Raw genomic sequence first — 17,982 nt, forward strand, 5'->3', positions numbered from 1 at the left:
TCTTCTCGATATGAGTACTAACGAAGAAAAAAGGAAAACGTTTTTGTGTTCAGCTACAGTTTCAAAGGGTATATGTCAAGAGCAGAAGCTGCAGATTCAGATCTAAAGTCCCTTCTGGCAGACGAACATGTAATTTAAATTGTTTAGCAGAGCTTCCTGGCAGGAAAAGCACCCCCTCCCCAAAGAAAAAAAAACAAATTGAGAAGGGGACAAAACCTCGAAAATATTAAGTGAAATTTTTGGAATACACTGCGATTATATTTGCGGAAAATCCGTTTCAAAATAAAACAAAAACCCTGGTCGAGAAAACAGTACTGTAGACTAAGCAGATTGTGCCCCCCGACCCTTGAAATACTTTTAATTTGAAAACAGTAATATAACTTCCAGTTGGTTGTGGGTTTTACTTGATCCCTTGCAACATTCGCAAGCAGCCCTCCAGGGATGTGCGGCTAAATTGCTAGCGGTTGTTTAAGGAACTTCATCCCCCAGAAGGGACCTTCCTCTCCTGCGTCGGAGGCAGTATCATAGCCGGTCGCTCTGTATAGAAGGAAGTCTGCGGTTGGATACTTTTTGGATGTTATCCGACCGACAGGCCTTTGTGTTTGGAGGGGATGGCGGCGGACGTGCATAAAGAGCCCCGCGAGGAGGGACGCAACGACGGCCCGAAGCGACAACAGTCTCGGGGCTCCAGCTCCCAGATCTCCATCAGGATTTACACTCTGCTCCTGGTTCTTGTTGTTCCTCTCCTGGCGTGCGGCATCAAGTACTATCAAGAAACCCACCTTCAAAATCGACACGTGAGCTGAAGATAACATCTACTATAACGATACAAATTGTTTGTACAGTGTAATGAAATTGAAATTTCAAGCCGAAGTCAAACAGTATGATGAAATAGAAAATAAAGCCGAAGTCAAGTAAAAATAAAAATATTGTATGAAACTATCGTGGCAATTTTCACGCGCTCCCATTCCTCTAAACAGGGTATTCTGATTGATTGTGATACAACCCGTTTTTAGGGGCAGTCTTCGAACTCTTGGTCTTTTGGTCAGGCCTTTTACTGCCACCTGTTATTGACTGAAATTGACGTCACATCATATCAACTTGTGAATGTCACCAGTTTTCAGAATTTGCTTTCGTAATGTAATGTCTGGCAGTGGATGAGTTAACAGCTTCGTGCATGACACCAATTTTCAGAAATAGGCAGACAAATAAAGATTGAGGTGGTTTAATTTGAGACTTGATGAGTCAGATACAATTTTTGTATGCAAGCCATTAAAATGTACTTTCTCCCAAAAAAAAAGAAACAAAATCCAAAAGCCCTTTGCCAATAAATTGCGTGCAATCCAGTAACTGCCGCTCAACCCATATTGGCATTTTGGTGTGTTGAGCCCACATCTGCAGTTAGTCCAGCCCATTGTGCTTTTACTAACAGGGTGTGTCTTTTAGTCGTCCCAACTGGTAAAACTCAGTGTTTGGTCTCAAATTTGCTCCCCCCACCCCACGCCACGCATTGTGTATCTGGCAGTCAACATGTGTTTGAGACATGGCCTGACTGGATGGAACATATGCAAAGAATCTGTGGCCTCCGGGCAGACCTTTTCCACTCTTTCCAGTTTCTACAAAATCTGTTATTGCAGCAGTAACCCAGATTTGTTGCGGTGCACATTGAGAAAGAAATCATTGAAGTATATCTAATGAATGTGAATTTCTCTCCCCCTGTTAGGAGGAGAGTGTGCAAACTCTGGGTGCAGAGGGGCTTTTTCTCTTCTCCTCTTTAGACACCAACCATGACCTCTATCTCAGTCCGGAGGAATTTAAACCAGTGGTGGAGAAACTCACAGGTAGCTCAAACTTAACATTTCCATTCCCTCCTGTAATGATCGATGACACCGCCTTATCTTTTTTTTCCACAGGGGTTACACCACCGCGGGACATTGAAGATGAGGTGATTGAAGACCCAGATGGGGAGACTTTAACGCTGGAGGCCAAAATGGAGCCTCTGCTCATGGACTCCATGACAAAAAGCAAAGATGGCTTCCTTGGGGTAAGAACAAAACCAGCAAAATGCTCGCTCATCGCAATTTGGTAAAATACTGAGGAAAACATGGATAAAACATACCAGTAGTTACATACCTCAGCTGAATCATGGCATTACCAAAGATTATGGCAAATATCGGCATCTGGAAGAAGTCAGGCTCTCACTGGCAGACCACAATCAGCCCTAAAAAGTTTGTAGATTTGTTGATTAGGATAGTTGATGTTGCAGGTCTCTCACAGCTGCCTGAGTGGTCTGCGCTCATGGAAGAGTCCAGCCGTGCCTTCCTCTTCTTTCTTCGCCAGTCAGTTCAAGGTCTTCCTTCCGCCCAAGAATAAGCAGGAGGTTGGAGACACATGGTGGGTGATCCCCAGCGAACTCAACATTTTCACCGGGTACCTGCCCAACAACCGCTACCACCCTCCCACACCAAAGGGCAAAGAGGTATCTTTAAAAAAAAAAAAAAATCGGATTCTGTTCACTTCAAGTCAAAAATGAGTGCTACATGTTGCGTTCTTGTTCTCACCGCAGGTTCTCATCCACTCACTGCTGATCATGTTTCACCCCCGACCCTTCATAAAATCTCGCTTTGCGCCTCAGGGCACCATCGCGTGCATACGTGCCAGTAACGACTTCTATTACGACATTGTGTTCCGGTGAGGAGAAACAAAGTTCGATGTCACACATATTTTAAAAATTGTTCCCGTTCAGAGCTAAATTTTTATTTTAATTAATGATAGGAGCAACAGCACGGTGCAGTCATGGTTTTCTGGACACTTAAAGACATCTAATAACTGTTTGTCATCAGAGAAAAGTGATTATTGACAGTGAGGGCCATTGTTTGAGATTTGTAAGTTTTAATGCTCAAAGAAGACCAAAAAAAAAACCCCCAGACAATTAAGGGGATAGGTTGAGTTTTAAAATTGCTCCCAAAATTTGAACATGGTCTCACTTCACTAATCCCTCCTTCCTTCCATTCTGATCAAAGCCGCGCCCCTCACTAATATGCACAAGTGCAATTCTGAAATATCCGTGCGGTTTTGATGAAAAGTCAGAGAGAACGCTGTCGTTTTCACAAAAAAAATCTCTCCTTAATCCCAAACAGGATTCATGCAGAGTTCCAGCTAAACGATGTCCCCAACTTTCCCTTCTGGTTCACGCCAGGCCAATTCACAGGCAGCATTGTCCTCGCGAAAGACGCCTCTCACGTGCGGCACTTTCATCTCTACGTCCCCAGTGACAAGTAAAGGCCTTTTAAGAGTGCACATCACAAAACTGAGCACGTTAGTGGCAGAGTCGTTATCGTGTGCTTTTTTCCCGTCTGTGTCAAAGGTCTCTGAATGTGGACATGGAGTGGCTGTATGGCGCCAGCGAAAGCAGCAACATGGAGGTGGACATCGGCTACCTGCCACTGGTAAAGCCTTTCCAGCTAGTTTTCATCTATTTTATAGTCCAGGTATTAGATGCACTAATCCAATGTTTTCCACCATTTTTGACGCAAGGTTTTACATGGGGAAAAAAATTGTCACGGCTCCATTGAACACAAAGGAGATAAACTCACAAGAAGCCATGACGTATTTTAGTATGTGTGGTAACGGATCGATAAGCATTTTCTTCTCCAGCTGGAGTTGCAGTCCACCGGGCCATCCATTCCCTCCGTCATCATGGACGAAGAGGGCAACGTCATCGACAGCCGAGGTGGCAGCGCTGAGCCGATCCAGTTTGTCTTTGAGGACATTGACTGGAGCGTAGAGATCGATCAAAAAGAAGCCGCCCGTCGTCTGGAGGTCACCCTGTATCCCTTCAAGAAGGTAAACGTGACTTTGTTGTGTTGTTTCCCATGTCGCTACATGGCTGTCTAACACTGGACTGTACCAATAGGTCTCCTACCTGCCTTTTTCGGAGGCCTTCCAGCGAGCCGAAGCAGAGAAGAAGTTGGTGCATTCCATTCTACTTTGGGGAGCACTTGACGACCAGTCCTGCTGAGGTGAGACCGAGAGGTTCAAACGTAACTCTTTGAGAGTCGATGACGTGAAATATCATCAATGGAAACCGTTATGAGGATTGACAGCAATGGAAAATGTCGTCAACTACCTTTTAGTTATGGGAATAGGCAGAAGAAAGGATTTTCCAGCTTTGGTTTGACCATTAAATTCGGAAAGGGATGGGGGGGGACCTGAACTATGGCCAGCAGATGGCAGCATTTGGACCTCTTTTGGATGAGATCACCATGTATGCATGCCTGAATACACACACACACACACACATGTATGACTAAATACCGGTACTACCACTTCTACTACTATTACTACTGTTACTATGACGAAATAGCGTGCAATTAATTTTTCAAATGCAAAATTGTTACCCTGGTGATTATTGGCAAATACATATTTTACCATCATCGTTTAATTGTTGCTGGTACCATCTGTCTTGTGGTGGCTGCACGACTGTCCGTGTTCTATGTTATGTGTTGTGTTTATTATTTTACTTTATGTTAACTGTTTTGTTAAGTGCTTTGTCACAGCTGTTGTGAAAGCGGTATATAAATCAGCATGTACTGTATTGTATTGTATTGGTATTTTAGAGAATAAAAGCACGGTTCAGATTTTTGGGCAAGGGACCAAAATGAGCCATTTGGGATGGGTATTTTTTTTAGCCCAAGTACTTATACTTTTTTTTCTCTGCATGATCAAGGACATCAGAAAAGCTAGTCTGTGGCAATGATGTCACCGCACTAACCATCTACCGGTAATTAAAATGCTCTGATGTCACTAATTAGATTCCTCATCACCACTTAGTGGCATACAGTGAAAACTCTGAAGGCGGACAGTTCAGAGCAAATTATGTAAAGTTGGCATGCGACACCTCATCTTAGTAAACAATTTGACTTTTACTGTGGTAAGCTTATTTGTACACTTGGGGCAAAATATGGAAGTGCAAAACCTTCAATCTGAAGAAATAACCCCAAAAGTTTTCAAGTCGGGAACTATTTAATGATGATGTGAATGCTGACAAAAACAGTTGGATAAATTCTGAAATGTCTCTGGCAATATGATCTACCGGTACTCACATTCAGCCAAATGCCTCAGAACTCATTGGACAGCGCTTCACAATGTAGATGGACAACGTCCCGAAAGCAATCGTTTCAAACGATCGTTTCGACGTTTCAAAGGCAAAGAAGTGGAATTTGGACAAAACTGAAAGGAAAATACTCCAAAGTACAAGTTAGGGCTCAAATCTAGAATCTGGTGATGTGTATGCGTTCCAAACGTCAAGCTGTAATTGACTGCAAAGGATTTGGAGCCAAGTTTGAGTGAAAGGTTGATTTATGATTGCTTATTTGTCCCCTAAAAAGTGTGAGGCCAGGTATAATAGCTGCCATTTTTTGGTGCCCTAAACATCTACATGTTTCGCTTATCTCTGGTCTGTAGGTTCGGGGCGAACTCTCCGGGAGACCGTCCTGGAAAGTTCGCCCATTCTGGCTTTGCTCAACCAGAGCTTTGTGAGCAGCTGGTCTCTGGTCAAAGAGCTGGAGAACTTGCAGGTGAGACACCAAAATATTTGCATACAAGCAAATAAAAAGTCAATTTTCCATAATGTGTCCCCTTTTAAACAAACATTTCTGTCCCTGCGCTCCAGGCTGATGAGCGTAGCCCTGCACTGAGTGAAAAGGCCCGCCTGCACCTTGACAAGTACACCTTCCCTGTGGAGATGATGGTCGCCCTGCCGAATGGAACCATTGTAAATAACGTGACTCACGATGCTACAGACAGAATGAGCCAAATGAATCTAAAATGATCTCATTTGCAGGTCCATCACATAAATGCAAACTTCTTCCTGGATCAAACGTCCATGAAGCCTGATGATGGCGAGGAGCAGGACGGAACCACTTTCAGCTTCTCTGGAGGGTTTGAAGACCCCTCCACTTCCACTTACATGAGTTTCCTGAAGGAGGGGCTGGAGAGGGCTAAGCAGTACCTGGCACAGTAGAATGCGCGTGCTCGTGTGCGTGTGCGTGTGTGTGAGATCATTCTTGTGGCTAAACAAGTGTGATGAGAAAGCTTCTCCAGAGTGTAAGTGGCAAAGCACTGAGAGCTGCTGAAAAGTTTTTTTTTTGTTTTATCGCAAACTCCACCATTAAGTTAACCCGTAATGATTGTAGTGCATTTTAGGTTCATCTGGAAATTTGACCAAAGTTGAATTTCGCTATTTTTTTGCAAGTAATCAAAGCCTCCAGAAGAGGAGGTGGAAGTGTGGCCTCTGAGCGCCTTTCAGCAGTTTGTGACGGTGCTGCCTGAAAGCTCTTCTAGGGCCGGGCAGAACCTGATGATCGTTGCTGATGAAGCGTCTGGCAGAACAAACACCCCCCATGTTACTCAATCGTCGGGGACTGATGCAGCAGGAGATGTCTCCCATCGGTCTGTGGCGCAAAATATGCAGAATTCAGGCATGGTCAGAATATTTAGCAGCCGTCTGATAGCTCTGTGCAATGCAAAGAAGAAAAACTCACTAACAAGAGGAGCACAAGCATTTTTTTTGGATAACTTTTATGAATGTTTTTCTGAGCTACATATGTTGTCTGTATTTCATGTTTTTTTTGTACTATTTTCGTTTGCCAGAGGGGAGATACACTACACCAAAGAACATTGTTATAATTTATAGTCGTTGACTCACAGCTAAAAGAGCAAACAGTTGCAAATCCATCTGACAAGTCGCCTGTTTCTCACCGATTCATCTCAAAGGAAGCAATTTAGCTAAAGGCAAAACGACACTATTTGCCTGTGGTTGTACTCAAGGGACCTTGGTCTTATTTCCTGTTACAAAAAAAAAGAAGAAAATGTGTGACTGTTTATTTGTCTCATTTTGTTTGACCCTGAGCAGAAGACAATTTGTTCAGGTCTGTTGCCGATTCTCATAAATGAGAATTCTGAATTTAACAGTAAAACACTGATTCTCTGACACTTTTTGTCCAATTTTTTTTCCAAGCATGAAGTGTGATCTTTTAACACACATTAGATTTAAAATGTCTCCATTTTTTTAAACCACAAGAACTGTGATTAAAAAGACAGTTGCACACATAAAATAAAACCATACCTTTCAAAATAAAAGCACCACATTTTACTGGGCCGAGGCCCCGGGCTGTACTTTGCCTGTCGACATTACATTGTGCAAACGTGTTGAATGTAACTAGTGAGTCTAAATTTTTAATACACAATTTTTTTAGCAGCATCAGATGTGAGCCTAAAATTGAGCAAATTGTGATCGACTCCCAAGTATAGATAATATTTTTATTTTATGCAGCATGTGACACTTTTTGATGACATCCTGTCAAGAGGGGAGCATGATCATACATAATACATGAGTATTAGTACACATGATATAATACTGTTCACGACGTTCTTTTACAAGCTAATGTGCCTACAGGGCTGGGCATGAAGATGCAGAGTTGTTCACATCATAAGTGACGTCTAATTCATACATGGAGCAAAGTGCAAAGTCTTTCAAGAGCGTGCCCGCAGGAATGAGTCATCCATTAAAAACGTCCCTACAGCAGCCAGTCATCCTGATCCGTTTGACCGTATGAATGAATCCAACGGTTTGTCCTGACCGGTACCATGAAAAAGCAACCGTGTTGGAACACAGTGCCGGTTGTGGCAAGTGAACAATGAGATGCCTCAGCTGAAAGTCCACACCTCCAGCTCCATGACTCGGAAGTCGTCGGTTTCTGAGAGGCAGCAGTTATTGAAGGTGTAACAAGGGCTGCTGTGGCCCAGGTATAGATTCTCATCCACCCACAAACCAAAGTGACCGCTGTGGGGAGAGGAGGGGAGGATATTAGATACTAGAATGTGCAGGTGAACATCAAATAATAGTTTGTGAATGTAAATCTGATTAATTGACGTCCAACTAAAAAGGCACCATTGTAGCTGGTTGATATGAAGACGGCAAAGCAACGTTTTAGACATGGCAAAAACAGCAGATAGGTGAGTTTCCAGCAAATAGTGGAGTGTTGGTGGACTCCCCTCCCGAACCCTCCCAAGCTCCCAATTTCATTTGTGCATTAGTTCATTGTAAATTTTACCTTCCTCCACCAATGGCAAATGAGTCCAAGTCCCCTTTAATGAAAAAGGAATTCTCTCCAGTCCATCTGAAGCACTGTGGAATGATGGAAAATACACAAACTCACAGTGCAGGTTTGCAATTAAAAACTTCAGTTCATACCACACAATATGATAATTACCTTGAATCGAGGATGTAACATGAACAGAAAGGTTTCTCCCGTGCCGTAAAACGTCTCACTAAGCCTCAGCGGGTGCGAGAGGAAAGCCCCGAATACCTACAGAAAGAAAAGAGAGGTTCCGGCACGAGTGGTAGTCGTTATGTTCTTCTAAGATGCGGTAAAGTAGAGACATCACCTCTTCCAGGGCGTCTTTGATGACGACGAGAGTGGGCGAGTCCGAGGCGCTCAATTTCCGGTAGAGGGACTTGAGACTGGCGCCGTGCCGAGACGTGCTGTACGTCAGCTGCCAGGTGTGGCCCACCGTCTTTGGGGGCAGCTCCTTAGACAGCTGAGAAAAGATGAGGTGATGACAAAAATTTATATGGAAGCGGGGGGGGAGGGGGAGGGGGCAACATAGGCCTTAAGGAATTTAATTCAAATGAAATAAAATCACAACATAGTAGAATGCAATTTTGGGGGGGAAAAACGTGCTTCAATTGGCTTGATTTATTTTTTATAACTACTGTAAGTATATTTTGTTTATTTATTCATAACGTGTTGAGATAAGAGCAGTGCTTAAGAAGTACACATGTGAGGCCCGTGCATGTGGCTCACTGACCTCTCTGACATGTGAGGCTTCTAAAATGTGGCTGTTCTCCACAATGGCGTTCAGTCCTTCCGGGTCCCGGTCGGTGAGCTGGCCTGGCTTGTCCCTGTTGTCCTCCATCAATACCATCTGCAAAGAGAACGCAACTTCATTCTACTATCTTCAAAGAGACACAGCCATTATCGGCAGCGTCTTCAAAAACAAACCACTCACTCACTTCCCAGTCATCTCCCGAGTTGTGTTGCTTCTGTAACATATCCTCCTCCTCCACCTCCTTGTTCTCATCATTGTCGTCATTGTCCTCCACCAGGACAAACTCCTCTTCGTTGTGATCCGCCTCCCCGTCGTCTCCTCCTCCTCCTCCGCCCTTGAGCAGACACAAGTCGGGTCGACGGTGCTCGAGGAAGGCATGCAGCTCATTGGAGCTGAGCGGGAGGACAGAAAGTCGTTATTGAGGACAGCTCGGGTGCACAAACAGGTTAGCAGCTGTGTCAACAAGCTGCCAAACAAGTGGTTGAATGGACAATCTGAGCGGCCCCCGAATGCAATTTAGGATTTTAGAGTTCCAGTTAGTCACGTTGTTCTGTGTTAAAACATTAACTCAGACAGGACAATACACTCCAGCGCCGGTTTGTTGTCCTGTCAAGCCTTGAATGTCTAATTTTGAGAAGTGACATTTTAGACAATTTTACGCTTGCAAAGAACACTATATATTGTGTGGATGATCGCGGTGTGGAACAACGTGCGAGCCATGACGTCAAACCTAAGAAATATCTTTTAACCTCCTTGGACCCCGAACTCTTGCATGACTGTACTGTCCACGTACATTCAGCGAATGAGTTAAAATTGTGAAATGCTTTGCATAGCAATATCTAGAATAGCAACAGTAGAAGTCACTTCACCGTGTTTCCCTAAATTAGAACCTCAATTAAATTCTTATTATTTGACAAAGAAAACAAAGAATTATTTTTTTTACTTGATGAAACGTCCTCGTAAGTGGACGCCAGGCCCTTATAGTCCAAAATTTAACATTATAGTCTTGAAAGCCAAAGACGTCATGTCCACGCACGTGGACGCACTACCACACAGAGTTCAACGGATAATTTTTCAGCATTTTATATCTATCTATCACACACAAGGTGAATCTTGTACCGGCTGGTACATCATGGATGTCCATTTTTCAAAGGGGATTTCAAACATGTGGCACATCACACATGACCTTTTGGCTAAGCATTCCCCCTTAGGAAACCATGAGTCAGACACTCCTTGAAAGTAGAAATAGTGCGGCTAAGCATCCCAGTTCTGACACCATATGTCCATCACAGAAATCATGAGTTTCTTGTGGGAAATTTCATCAAGTGCCTTCCAAGGACCAAACGCCACATAATACGTGTGCCTGCTCTCATATTATTTATGTACCAGCCCACCTCCATGTCATGAGTCAGTGTACCTCTCCTGCGAAAGGGCGATCCAGGCTTCTCGTCTGGCAGCCGTGCCAAACTGAAATCCTCCAGTACGCTTTTTCCTTCCTGCACTCGACTGAACCCGCAGCCGCACAAACATGACACACTTTGGACTTTCAGCTGAGGATCTGCCAGGCGCTGGAGATTTCAAAAGAAAACATGTATTATTTCTTTTGAAAACACTCTTGAATGGATTCAACATCACACGCTGTAGGTACCTGCAGTCTGACTCCCTACAGAAGAGGACTGCACCTCATTCGTATTCATTTGAGCGCAGACGTCTGGAGCTCCGCAGCAAAAGGTGGCGGCCACGCCGAGAGCTCCTCCGGAGGCTTCTGACGCTATCTCAGGCTGGTTGCCAGACATGTTTCTACTGTCAGTGGGTTCACTTGGTGTCGACGCCTCCTCGTTGAGACTCAAATTGGAGAGAGCTGCAGGTACTACAAGTGAAATTGACTCCCCCTTCTGATCGTGGCTTTTGACATTTTTCAACCTCTGGAAAAGTTTCTTCCCTTTTCTCCTAAAAAACAAAGATCTTCAGATTAGATAGACAGCTGGGATGTAAATGTTTATGTTTTAAATTTGAAATAGAAGAAAAACGAGAAGAAAAAAAACCCATGAAGATTAGGTAGGATTCAAATTTTGCTACAATAATATTTTTTTTATAATTCATGTAACGTATAATAATATGGACAAGGATATGCTTTGTTTTATGATCCAAAATATTGATATACTCACCTCATAAAACTAACTTCTTTATATTCTCATTTGCTATGTGATACCATATTTTTGTTTAATTTTACAATACAGTACCGTTAAAATCCATCCACAAGAATGTTGGTATTTTTGGGAGATTGGAACGGATTAATGGTATCTGAATTTGAATTTTAATGGGAAAAGTGGACATGATTTTATGCTAAATTGGGTTTATCGCTTGTTAAAAAAACAAATTAAATTAGTTCGATAAGGTACTAGTGCAGTCATATTTAAACAATGAAATCCATTCTGATGATGGTTACCAAAATCTTTTTTTTACCTCTGCTGAGAGTAGTGAAAGTGAACATGTGAGATGTCTGAGAAGAAGGAGACAGACGACAGCCTGTCCACAGAGCATGACAGGAGATACTCCTCGCAACCATGCTCCTTCACCAGTGGGTGTGTTTTACACGGGTCGAAGAAGAGCTTGTTTGTCGTCACCAGGAGGATACCGGAAACCACACCCTGACAATGTAAATAAATATATGTAAAACACACAAACACACATAAATATTTGGAGGGTGACCAGAGTCTCAGAACTGGATTTAGAGGTACCACCGTACTTACCTTGCGGTCGGTGATGTGGCGGCAGAACAATTTCAGATAAGGCGTGGCATCAGGACCTTCCACCAGACAGCACTCAGGTGGGAGAGCCAAAAGGCAGAGCTGTCCGTCGGGCATCGGGACCGCTTCCACATCCTGTTAGCATCAAAAAGATGAGATGTTGGCTCGATGTTTGAATGACTGATCTTACCTCATCTTTGTTGATTTTGAGATTCACAAAGCAGGTGCAGGCACTTTGTATTTTGTGATGCGGACAGCTAATAAGTTGCGGTGTCAACGTGATCCTCGAATGTAATGTTAACATGAGAACCATTGTCCTCCATGCATTCGCCCATCCATCCATTTTCTTTATCCTCACAAGGGTCGCGGGGGGTGCTGGAGCCTATCCCAGCTGTCTTCGGGCAGTAGGCGGTGGACAACCTGAACTGGTTGCCAGCCAATCGCAGGGCACACATAGACGAACAATCATTCACACTCACAATTACAACTTGGGATAATTTAGAGTGTTCCATATACCTGGCATGTATATTTTTGGTGTGGGAGGAAACTGGAGTTTGTATGAAGGTAGTGAATCTGTCCAATCTGTTCAAGTTTTAAAATTAATGAATCAATTGTTCATTTATTTATTATTATTATTGTTATTTTAACTTCAATGCTCAGGTAGCAAGCACTCCAGCATGAAACAATGGATTGTCACGGCATGAACTATATTTATTCATTGCACACTGCAGGATGGCTCAATTAAAAGCATCTATAATTTTGACCTGGTTTTGTGCAATTTCATTTTTGGGCTCTGATGTCACATTCCTGGACCACACTTCCTGGAACACCCTACTCCAGGGGTGCCCATTAGGTAGATCCTGATCTACCGGTAGATCTAAGACAGGTCCCAAGTAGATCCGAGGAGTGTCGAGAAGAAAAAAAATAAACAACCATTTGTGTGTCTTTGTACATGTTAGTAATGTATTTTTTGTGTTAATATACACTGCACACTAATCAGTCTCGTTTTCACTAAAAAAAAAATAAAATAAAATAAAATAAAGCAGGTAAATCTTAAATTTGTGTGTGTGTGTGCGTGCGCGCGCCGGTAAGGGTATATCTCGTGAGGTTCGTTGATCGAAAAGTAGATCTTCGATCCAAAAAGTTTGGGCACCCCTGCCCTACTCCAACTGTATCGAAACATATCATAAATGGGTGTTGACATCATGCACAAAATGCCTTTATTAGACAATATGCATGCTCAACAAATACACATTTTAAAAGGCGTTAAACCAACTTTCAAATGTCATTAGAAGGCTATCGGAGCTGAATTATACACTCTCCTTTCATAATGTAAATACAGTCAATGGATATAACTAAGATTTTGCTACATAGAAACAATTTATACTAGTTACCAGTAGTTTGTCGTATTCTGCTTCGGGCAAGGGTGACTGTGCAGGAGCCTCGAGTCGATCAGAAAAATCTGGATCCATCACCGGCGTCGTCTTCTCCTTACAAGTCTCCGGGTCGCCTATTTTGGTGCTCTTTCCCTCCTCTGCTTGCTGCTGCTTCACAATGGAAGACATGTTAAGTCTAACACAGACTATAGCCCAGCAACAGTGGAGTACTTCCTCTTTCTGCCTGCATCCCCCCCCCCCTCCTTTCTCTATGTTTGTAGTCATAGCAGAGCTCCACGTGACAACGTTTAAGACATTAGAGCCACCGTAAAGAAAGACATTTAACACATCAGAAATGGTCACGAGTTGACTCTAACGTCAGCTTTTTCATGATTAAAATTGAACACTTTCTCCAACCATCAGCTGTTGCCCTGAGTTACAGGCACACGTGCTGTTTTGCATGTCAACTCTGGGTAGCAGAAACAACAACAACACTTGACTCTTACCTCTATGCGGATAAGGGCAGAGCACAAAAGTGACGATTGTGACCGGGAATGAGAACGAAGCGCTGTGTCATCACTGCCGAAGTGCGATGAGATGCTAAACACTGACTCATCCTGTATGGGGAAGGAAAAAAAAAAAACAAACACCACAAGACACTTCATTAGGTACACTTAGGGAGAAATATACGTACGAGCAGAGACTTCCGCCAAGGTGGAAAGATCGTGGTCAGCATGAACAGGGTTTCTCTACAAGACACAAGGACTAGTGAATTATTTCCATTCAAGAGCGTGGTTAAAAAAAAGAGAAAATACCTTTGCATAAACATGAAAAAATGAAGTCCTTCGGTTGTATTTTCTGTAGAAGCTCTGAAACACGTTCAGTCTACCCATGATGACCGACCGACGCACTCGTTGATGAATTGAACCTTGGACACTGTTCCTTTATCATTTCCGAGCCATAAATTTGTCATGTCAGGAAGAGCATACGTTTTCTAAATGTTGTACAATTGAGAAAACATTACCCAGTATTCCTTCTTTTTAGGCTTTCGATCAAAGTCAAGGCCCGGGGGCCAGATCTGGCCTGCCACATCATTTTAATAATTTAACTTCTACAATTAGTTGAATAAACCATTTTTCCTGACTTCTTTGTATCGTTTCAGTCATACCGGCCGTTCAATTACAACGGTAACTTCAATGTGGCCAGCGACAAAAATGAGTTTGACACCCCTGCTTTCGATCATCAACCATAAAAGTGTGTGACTGACCGTGGTGCTTTTGTCTTCATGTGACAATTGTCTCATTTGCTCTTGCTTCACAGCGGTGTTGGAGTCTCCTGGAGGAAACCAAAAGGCCATGCTTTTAATGACATCATCATCATAAATAAATAAATAAATAAATATTAAAAAATCCCCAGACAATTTTGACCTTAATATCACATAATGTGACAGTGAACCATCAAGTTGAACATTTCAGTTTAGAACAGATCAAATTGTTAAAGTGCGGCACTAGTACCACTACTCTGGCTCACTCTAGTGGTACTTGAAATAATGGCTGTCCAAGTATAAGTCAGTTGTAAGGTACCTTGAAGGTAATACTGCCGCAGTATCGGGTTTCTGATGTGTGGGATGTGGTCCAGAGGTCGGCCAGGGGGGGGTTGATATTGATGATGATGGTGAGAGGTGGCTGAAAGCTCCTCAAATCCTCGGGCCTGAGGTTGAGTGTCCCAGGGCCGCTTGGCTAAGTGAGGAGGCTGAGGGACCCCCGGGGGCAGCTTTGAGCCCAGCCTAAAGACACACATGGGGAAAGGACACTTTTCATTTTTCTCATCAGAAATTACAATTATTGTTTATGTGCACGTATGAATAGCTTAGTTCACGTTGATGCTTGTTTCAACACTTGACATATATAGACTTTCGAACAAAGTGTTTTTCATGATTCTCTGTTTTGCATAGCAGTGGTTCAACAAAGGTTGGGAGACACGGGTCTAAAGTATTTATTTCACTAATTGTAGAAGTCTCATAGCTGATACGCTGCGTAAAAAAAAAGTTGAATGTACAGTATTCGAAATTTCAAGGCAACAAAATCTGATAAATTTTTAAGTTGGCCAATTCAACAAAATAGTTTACATTTTGCTTTTGTGAAATTTGGCTTTACCTCATTTCAAAACAAAGAAATAAGAATGGCTTTCTCATGTATTGGGCCAGCCTACTAAAAATCTTTGTTGTGCTAACTGACATTATTGCCATAAATCAGGGGTGCCCATTAGGTAGATCCTGATCTACCGGTAGATCTAAGACAGGTCCCAAGTAGATCTGAGGAGTGTCGAGGAGAAAAAAAAAACCCAACCATTTGTGTGTCTTTGTACATGTTATAAATATATATATTTTTTGTGTTAATGTACGCTGCACCCAAATCATCCAATCAGTCTCATTTTCACAGAAAAATAAAATAAAAATAAAGCAGGTAAATCTTGAATTTATGATGGCGCGTGATTAAGTCACCGGAAGTTGTTTGCGCTCAGCAGTCTGCAATTGCAGCTTGTAATCAGAGCTGTTGCGCTCTATCTTTTATCGTCATTATTCTCATTCAGAGTTTGCTTTGTGTACAATTCACTGAGGGCACGGGCAAAGAATATGAATCTAGGAGGGCCCAGGGAAGCACTTTAACACTGTATGTGTGAGCTAAGATAGTTAACAGGCTGCAAAAGTGCGTCGCATGCCTCAGTTTCAGGCTGTTTCTCATCATGGCATGCATGTGTGTGTGCGCCAGTAAGGGTAGATCCCGGGAGGTTAGTTGATCAAAAAGTAGATCTTTGGTCCAAAAAGTTTGGGCACCCCTGCCATAAATGTCAATAAGTATTTCTAGATATGTTATAATGTAGAGTAAAATTGTTTTAATATTTTTCTACGTTCATCTTTATCGTTTTTTTATTTACAGTAATTTATCTGTAAATAAAATGTTGAAGTACTCTCTAGTTTCTTTAGTTTTCAGTGCAAAGGCTTTAAACTGGCAGTTTAAAAACAATATGCAAAGATTGGAATAATAATCTGGATCAGACATTATGAAAAATAGCTTTTTTTGTTTTTTTTTAATGGTCGCAGGCGTGCTGGAGCCTATCCCAGCTGTCTTCGGGCAGTTTTCGTTCAAGATGTGTTAAAACTGGGGCTCTTAAATAAAATTGTGCAAAGGTGTAATTTCTTTGTAAGAACAAATACACCGAAAAGTTGTTGGGGTTTTTTTGTAGTCCGTGTCTTTGCATTCCTGGGCTAAAAATATTCTTGTTCATACCATAATCTGACACAACAGATTATTTGCACCACCGTGCCATTCTCCTCACATCAAGAGAGACGAATGAAAGGCTGTATTGTGGCACATTTAAACCCGAAAGGCAAAAGCGAGTCAAATGTGTCACATGGCTTGTTTTTATTTCCATGCAGCACGCCGTAATCCTAACCTGGCCTTCACATTGCCAAAGTAGCTGGTCCGGGCCTTGTCCCCCTGTGGCTTGTGGTCCATGGCGATGTCCATCCTCCTCACAGACTGAGCCATCCTCTACCTTTAGTCTGACACTGGCTGCGGTCCTGCTGTAAAAGGACGAGGGGCTCAACTGGCATCCTTTCTCCTCCTCTTATTCCCCATGACTGGCCTTCCTTTCTCGATCCTGCTTTACAGCATCTGCAGCGCACAACACAAGGCGGCAATTTAACTGTGGTGCAGAGGGGGGTCAGGTTGCATAAATGGATGGATTTCTGCACACGCAGGAAAGTGATCTTAGTGGACTAATGGAGCCCGTCGGCCAATTCCATTAGTATGTCAAATCAATCGGGAGGGTGTATGCATGGGGTGCAAGCAGCTTTTAAAGGAGTCATTTTTTTCCTCACAATTGAAAACGGCTCCCAGGTGTCTTAACTCATTCACTGCCAGACCACTTAAAATGGATGTTTGACGTTTATAGCTTCCACTGGCCTTGGATGAGTCTTAAAATGGGATTGGGAGTCTGGAATTATGAAGTATTTACAACAAATAGTGTATCTTTGCTCATCTACCTGGGTCAGCGACCGATTGTGACAGAAAGAACAATTAAATGCTCTTCCTCTGGGGGACAGAGGAGACGGTTAACCTGAGTATCCACCTGTTGCCATAAAACTTCACAAATATTTTTTGGTTGAACTAATTAGATTTCATACTAATTAATTATAGTTGTTTAAGTGGCATTTTCTGAGATTTTTCTAATGCAAAATATGAGTTTTTGCTCAATAGAGGCTACTCTAAATGCATTCAACTACCACTGAGAGCTACACGCCGACATGAATGTTACGTTGCATACGACTGTTGAATCAAATCACAGCACAGGAATGCAGAATTCCCAAGGCCTACAGCCTTCCTCGCGGGTGGTGATTTGTTTGAGCAGTCGAGCGTGCTCTGACAACGCACACCCATACAAATAATCAGTGTTCTTCCAGGAAGTGCTGTCGAGTGTCAATCGTCAGGGGAAGTACAGAACTATCCAAAGCATTTGATTCTGACAAGCACCAATGGACCTGATGTATAACAACACAGCAACTTCTGAACGGGTGAACTGAGCATAGACGTTGGCTTTCACATACCGGTCACTGGCTTAGAGATGCCGTTGGCTGCCGTCCTCAAATGTTATAATATCGTCGCACTCAAGACACTGCTACGTTCACGGTCCGCCCACTGGCTAATTTAAAAAGAATACAAATTTCTCCCTTTCAGGGCCGACTTCCTGTAAAAGCGGAAGTATGGTCGAGGGAATCATCTTGGACTATCACAAATGAAAGATAGTCGAAGCAGCGACTTTCTCTTTCTGCAATGTTGAACACAGTGTCTTCTGTGCTTTTTTTTATAAGTTCCAACCACAACTAATTTTAAATTAAAATGACGTAAAATGTAATTGGGGAAAAAAACTTTAACCAAAGACTGTCCGCCGCGACCTGT

General features: G+C 42.7%; 2 protein-coding genes across 4 annotated transcripts; one reads left to right on the forward strand and one right to left on the reverse strand.

Annotated features, from left to right (window-relative positions):
- The first annotated feature begins 393 nt into the window (after positions 1-393).
- On the forward strand, positions 394-6,996 carry selenon (selenoprotein N). Its single transcript, XM_052086299.1, has 12 exons — positions 394-797; positions 1,724-1,841; positions 1,914-2,044; positions 2,267-2,479; positions 2,567-2,691; positions 3,141-3,278; positions 3,368-3,449; positions 3,658-3,846; positions 3,917-4,022; positions 5,467-5,579; positions 5,675-5,776; positions 5,846-6,996. The coding sequence occupies exons 1-12, from the start codon at positions 612-614 to the stop codon at positions 6,023-6,025; spliced, it is 1,683 nt and encodes a 560-aa protein (XP_051942259.1). The 5' UTR covers positions 394-611; the 3' UTR covers positions 6,026-6,996.
- Positions 6,997-7,309: 313 nt separating this feature from the next.
- On the reverse strand, positions 7,310-17,792 carry si:ch211-15d5.11 (oxidation resistance protein 1). 3 transcript variants are annotated; one of them, XM_052086286.1, is made up of 16 exons: positions 17,631-17,792; positions 16,478-16,698; positions 14,605-14,807; positions 14,289-14,356; positions 13,528-13,638; positions 13,040-13,189; positions 11,649-11,780; positions 11,362-11,546; positions 10,544-10,845; positions 10,313-10,463; positions 9,080-9,287; positions 8,875-8,991; positions 8,452-8,604; positions 8,277-8,372; positions 8,118-8,191; positions 7,310-7,846 (listed from the first exon to the last, which is right to left on the reverse strand). In XM_052086286.1, the coding sequence occupies exons 2-16, from the start codon at positions 16,570-16,572 to the stop codon at positions 7,711-7,713; spliced, it is 2,181 nt and encodes a 726-aa protein (XP_051942246.1). In that variant the 5' UTR covers positions 16,573-16,698; positions 17,631-17,792; the 3' UTR covers positions 7,310-7,710. The 3 variants fall into 3 exon arrangements, with proteins under 3 accessions (XP_051942246.1, XP_051942245.1, XP_051942247.1); XM_052086285.1 differs by having other exon boundaries at positions 13,040-13,192; XM_052086287.1 differs by lacking the exons at positions 16,478-16,698; positions 17,631-17,792 and having other exon boundaries at positions 13,040-13,192; positions 13,528-13,770; positions 14,605-14,621.
- Between the last annotated feature and the right edge of the window lie 190 nt (positions 17,793-17,982).

This window comes from Hippocampus zosterae, chromosome 14 (genome assembly GCF_025434085.1).
Source record: "Hippocampus zosterae strain Florida chromosome 14, ASM2543408v3, whole genome shotgun sequence".
NCBI classification, from domain to species: Eukaryota; Metazoa; Chordata; class Actinopteri; order Syngnathiformes; family Syngnathidae; genus Hippocampus; species Hippocampus zosterae.

Bases quoted from the DNA above. Each gene is read 5' to 3' on its own strand.
- si:ch211-15d5.11 (XM_052086285.1), bottom strand. From the start codon at position 16,572: ATGGCTCAGTCTGTGAGGAGGATGGACATCGCCATGGACCACAAGCCA. The intron at 11,781-13,039 runs GTAACTAGTATA...TGATGCTAACAG, and splicing joins CAGAATACGACAAACTACTG to GATGTGGAAGCGGTCCCGAT. The intron at 11,547-11,648 runs GTAAGTACGGTG...TTACATTGTCAG, and splicing joins GCCACATCACCGACCGCAAG to GGTGTGGTTTCCGGTATCCT.